General features: G+C 38.6%; 1 protein-coding gene across 1 annotated transcript; it reads left to right on the forward strand.

Moving 5' to 3' along the window:
- The first annotated feature begins 1177 nt into the window (after positions 1-1177).
- LOC134271739 (uncharacterized) lies at positions 1178-1987 on the forward strand. Its single transcript, XM_062753955.1, has one exon. The coding sequence runs from the start codon at positions 1178-1180 to the stop codon at positions 1985-1987; it is 810 nt and encodes a 269-aa protein (XP_062609939.1).
- The last annotated feature ends 4118 nt before the right edge of the window (positions 1988-6105 follow it).

The raw sequence follows: 6105 nt of genomic DNA on the forward strand, positions 1-6105 counted from the left end.
CAGTTTATTTCAAGTAATTTCACTACAGCGTATCAGATATATTTGTAAAGTTTATTTCTGTTTTCATATTTCTAATTTGGGTGTGATGTGAAAGGAGGGAGAATTTTTTTTTTGTTTCCTTATATTCAAAAATATGTTTTATTAATTTTATAATTTGTTCCTTTTTATCTCAGCCATACAAACTAGATCCAAAAATCTTATTACATATTTGAGAAGGTATTATGCTACTGTGTCCCGCACCACCCTGTCATATTTTGTTTTCATTTCATCTTTCTGAGTGATAATTACATTATATTATTATATCATTATTTTTATATTAGACTAAAAGGTACCAACGTCATTATCAATATCATTTTTATAATTTAGAGTTTCCAAATTGATTTCAGTATTATCTGAATGTTCTGTTGCTTTCTAAGGAATAATACGATACAGACTGACAACCCCTTGACCTTTATGTCGGTGACAATTCTTTATCCTACATTTTTATTACTGATTAAGCAGGAAAGACAGTTTCTTAGAACACCCTTGTAAACTCTCGGTGTATTTATATAATAAATTGATTAAAACATGCTGGTAACTATTCCTGAATTCATTATCAAATTCAGCAGAGTGTTACATTCAAATGCTTTAATATCTTACAAGATGCTGTAAACTCAAAAACAAATGTTTTTTTCATTTCTAATTTTAGCATGTTGTGTTCTCAATGCCTATGAACCTTGAAATGGACACTTCAGTATTCAGCAACCAGTGTAGAGTACGACAGTGTTTCCAGTGTCAGAGGGACACAGAATTCTACTGTAACACGTGTAAACATGGACTTTGTCTACCGTGTAAAGAGATGCATGTTTTTGATCTAGATACCATACACCACGATGTTATAATTTACCGTGAGAAATATCAATATATCCCAAAACAAGAGATTTGTGAAAAACATCCTGACAGAATCATTAGACGATATTGCAATTCCTGTAAACTTCCTGTTTGTTTTGAATGTAGAGAACATTTGAAACACAAACTACAGGACTAAATATCAGCTTATAAAACATTCCGACAAAAACACAGAGAAACCATTCACAAGATCAGGTGTGAGACTCTCTATAACAGCTTTTTTTCCCTTAGAAGAGTCAAAACTGACATGAAATCTGTCCACACAGAAATTTTCAACAATCAATCAAACATGTCAACTAAAGCCAAAAGATTAAAGAACCTCATTGATACAGTGATATGTGAAGCTAAATTCGAATATACATCATACCTTCACAGGTTGGAAAAACTGAAGATGGAAATTTATGAACGTCATGTCATCATAGAGAAGTATGAACATATATCAGATCAGTCGGCAAACAAAGCTCTACGTTTCCCTTTGATTTTTAAGAAAACCAATGCCCTCAATGTAAAAGAGACTCCGCGTTTTACACAACATACCATGTTCTGCGTGACCAACGAAATCCACATCAGGGATATGATTAAATACCTGAGTGGAATACAAATCATTGAGACGGTAAAAAGACAAGTGAGAAATGATTCTCTTCTGCATCTGAAGTATACACCCGTGTTTCACACACATGTTACGGTGGCAGGTGTTAACAGTGTAAATCACATTTACCATCTTACATCAGATCGGGTTTGGATCAGTGATGATAAAAATCTTATTTTGACGTCGACGAATACAAACGGTGATATTTTGCATCATCTTTCAGATATATCTAGTAATTATGCAGATGTACACACAGTGAACGATACCTTTGATCTTATATACATAGGTAAGAATAAACACATTAACAAATTAACTAATGACAATCAAACAAACATTATACTTATAAAGACACCAAAGTCATGGGACCTACAGTGTGTTTATTTCTCCTCCTTAAATGGAGATCTACTGGTCGGGATGTGGAATATTGAAACTCTTATGGAAGGCATGGTAACAAGATATGATAGTGTAATGAATCAGGGTTATTCCAATCAGTATAACAAGGGATGTTAGGGTTTTTGACTTGGACTGACCTGTCTCCCCTACCATAAATAGACCAGTCCTATGCTCTATATATAGTGGGTGTTGACATATTCAGTCAGTCCATGTCGGAATCAGTACAGTTACGTTCACTGCATCAGACTGATCTAAGAAGTGGCCAGGTAAGGGAAATAAAGTTAGTATGGGTGATAAGATAAAGTGACGACGCTGAATAAGCTGAGTCACAATAAGGTTACTTTAGGGCTGAATAAGCCTTATTGTATAGGTTGCGTCAACTGGTTGACCTCAGTAGCTTTGGCATTAGAAATAAAGGCTGAATAAGTCTGTACCCTAGTGCCAAAGTGAACTGGAGACGCCAGTTGACTAGAGACCTTTGGTTTAGTAACCTGGACCCTTGGTTGGGCCAGTTGTCCGGGACATTGGTTAGGGGTGAGACAAGTGGTCCGGAGTCAAATTGTCCCTTGATTTTGTTCTGCGAATCGTAGTAAATATATTGATTAGGTAAATTGTTGAAATAATCATCGTAAATATATTGATTAAGTTTGTGTCCTAGTGGACAAGATACAAATCATTTGTCTAAATTATTACACTGCAGGAATCCCGGGTGTAACCGGGTACGTGCCCTATTGAATATATAGACCGCTCGGCTGGTCACACGTTACAGAATTTTTGGTGGCAGCGGTGGGATTTCTGCAGTGTTAGCAACACGGTGTGTGTGTGTTTAATTTTGGTTCCATAATAAATTTTTAGGGAAATCAATTTGTTTTTTATAATGTCAGCTGATCAGTAAGATCGGGAACTGACTTTTCTCAAGGAAGAAATAAGAGAACTAGAGTCAAGTATCCGGCAGCATGAAAGTATGATACACTCAACACCAAGGTCTCGTGGATATGAGAACCGTGGTAGATACGACTCTGGTATTGCCAGTGGTCCATCGTCTGTCGTTCCCAGGAGTCCTTTGGCTGATCGTTTTCCAGATAGCGAGCCAAATAGATCGAGTACTAGCTGTCATCCAAGGGTTAGGTTTCCTGAGGAAATGGAGGCTAGAAATGTTGAAACCTTCAGAGATGGCATGGCGGATAGAGTTATATATAATGGTAATGTAACATACAGGCGTCACCGTAGACCAGTTGTCCAAGATATTGCAACAAAGAAAATGAGTAGAAGGGAAGTCAGAGCTGCAACCTACCATGGCAGTGGATCGGGTTGGATTATAAGACTCATTTTCACACGGTCAGTAAACTTAATGAGTTGACAGAAGAGGAGAACGGTTTATTTCTCGCAGCATCTGTTCGGGGTCAGGCTCAAGGGGTTCTTGGCAACTTGCCAGGTGACAACACAGATTATCATTACCTTGTACATGCTCTAGAAGAGCGTTTTGCACCACCTAGCCAAACTGAATTATACAGAGTTCAGCTAAGGGAGAGGCGTAAAAGAGCCACAGAGACCATACTTGAATTAGGACAGGCTGTCAGAAGATTGGCAAATTTGGCCTATCCTAAAGCACCATCTGAGGTAAGGGAAACTTTGGCCATGGAACAATTTTGAGATGGCTTGCCTGACTCAGACATGCGAAGAAGGATCAAGCTAGCGCGCCCAAAAGATCTAAATGATGCCATTAAACATGCAGTAGAACTTGAGGCATATCTTAGGGCAGAAGACAAAAGGGGGTACAAAGGTTATCAACACCAACTGAGGGAAGAGGTAACTACAAATAACGAAACCTTCAATATGGAAATGAAGAACTGGATGTCATCAGTAGAGAAAAATATGGCAGCCATGACCAAGGAAATCAAAGAGCTCAGACAAGGCAGAGGCCAGTGGGACAGAAAGTCTTACAAAGCGTCACCTCTATCCAGAAAAAGCATGGATATGATAGAATGCTATAGTTGTCATAAAAAGGGATATTTTAAGCGAAATTGTCCAGAGAAAAACAAGAAAGATGCACATTATCGCCAGAGTACTTCAGGGGGTAGTGATCCCAAAAGGAAAAACAGTGATAAGGGTTTAAATGGACAGCTGACTGGCAAACTTGGTTCTTGTTCAAACGAAGCTGGAATGTTCATTTATGCAAGGATAAATGGTGTTAAGGGTAAAATGTTAGTAGACACAGGGGCTACGGTTACAATGCTGTCAATAACTTTATCGGAAAAGGTGAAAGACCAATTGCCATTTGAAATCCAAGAAGTTGGAATGAAAGTTTACACTGCAGATGGTGATGAATTAAAGTTGGAAGGTAAAGTCAATATCGAGATGGCAATTGGAAAATATCCTATAAAGACATTGGCCTTGGTAGCTGATCTTCAGATAGAAGGGATTCTGGGATTAGACTTGATCAGACGTTTCGATATGATAATAGACGAGAAACGGCACCTTTTGTTACATCAGGATGAAAGTATCCCTCTTGTGTATGAAGGAAAAATTGGATGTTATAGAGTTGTAGCAGAAGAAACGGTTAGCATACCACCCCGGAGTGAACTTATTATACCAGGGAAAATATGTACCTTTGACGAGGAGCATCTACAGACCCAAGGTATTGTAGAACCAAGAGAGAAAGAGGAAGCAAATAGGCCATTGACTGCTAGAACTTGTGTTCAACCAATGAAGAATAATATTGTGCCAGTGAGATTGTTGAACGTGGAGTCTGAAACAAAGGTGGTGTATAAGAACACAGAGATTGGAACATTTCAAGAAACGGAACACGTTACCTCAAACTATGCCGGTGAACCAGCAGAGCGGCCCGATATAGAAAATCTGTATCATGAATCTGTAAAGCATTTTACAAAGAAACAAGCAAAAGAATTGAAATCTTTTCTATGGAAGTACAAATCGCTGTTTGCAAAAAATAACAATGATCTTGGAAAAACCAATATTGTCAAACACAAGATAGACACTGGAGACGCGAGACCTATAAAACAACCCGTTCGCCGTTTTCCTGCACACTTGTTTCAATTCCGAGTGATACCTTTCGGACTTGGTTGTGCACCAGCCACGTTCGAAAGATTTATGGAAATGGTATTGGCAGGATTACAATGGGAGGCTTGTCTGGTTTACCTTGATGATATTATTATAATGGGTAAGGACTTGAAATGATGGCTAATTTAGAGAAAGTATTTGACAGACTTCAATTAGCTGGATTACGACTAAAAGCCAAGAAATGCCATTTGTTCCAGAGATTGGAAGTTCTTGGGCACATTATTTCTGAAGAAGGAATAATGACAGACCCTGAAAAGACAGAAAGTGTGAAGAATTGGCCAGTGCCAACAAGTGAAACGGAGGTGAGGTCCTTCCTTGGTTTATGTGGGTATTATAGAAAGTTTATAAAGGACTTCGCAACGATTGCCAAGTGCCTACATAAGTTGACTGAAAAAAGGGAGACCATTTGTCTGGAACGATGATTGCAAGATCGCTTTTGACCTGTTGAAACAGAAACTTATAACTACCCCAGTGTTAGGACACCCTGACTTCACTAAAGAGTTTATCCTCGACACGGATGCCAGCAGAGATGCTATTGGGGCTATACTTTCTCAGGAACAAGAAGGTCATGAGAAAGTCATTGCTTACGCTAGCCGTACCTTGTCCAAGAGTGAAAAAAGCTACTGCGTCACTAGGAAGGAGCTCCTTGCAGTTGTTCATTTTGTAAAAGTTTTCAGACATTTCCTTGAGGGACGAAAATTTCGTATTAGAACGGACCATAGCTCCCTTATGTGGTTATTGAGATTCAAGAACCCAGAGAGACAACTAGCCAGGTGGCTAGAAGTATTGAATACATATGATATGTTGATTGAACACCGGCTAGGAGCACAACACCAAAATGCTGATGCCTTGAGTAGGATACCCTGCAAGTAATGTGGTTTCTTTACTGCATGGGATCAATAAGAGGAATCAGGGGCTCTACATTCAATTAATAACAATGAGGATGGTGCCCAAATGTCAGATGGTTTGTCCCTTAAAAGTATTCAAGAAAACGATGAAGATATTGCATTGTTGCTCAAATGGTTAAAGTGTGGGACAAAACCAAAATCCGAAGAACTAGCAGGAAAAAGTATTTATGTTCGAGGACAATGGGACTTGTTACTGATCAAAGATGAGTTACTGTGCAGAAAGTGGATTCCTGGAAAAGGAAGTCC

This window comes from Saccostrea cucullata, unplaced genomic scaffold (genome assembly GCF_032062105.1).
Source record: "Saccostrea cucullata isolate Sc308-1 unplaced genomic scaffold, CSIRO_AGI_Scuc_v1 ctg8453, whole genome shotgun sequence".
NCBI lineage: Eukaryota > Metazoa > Mollusca > Bivalvia > Ostreida > Ostreidae > Saccostrea > Saccostrea cuccullata.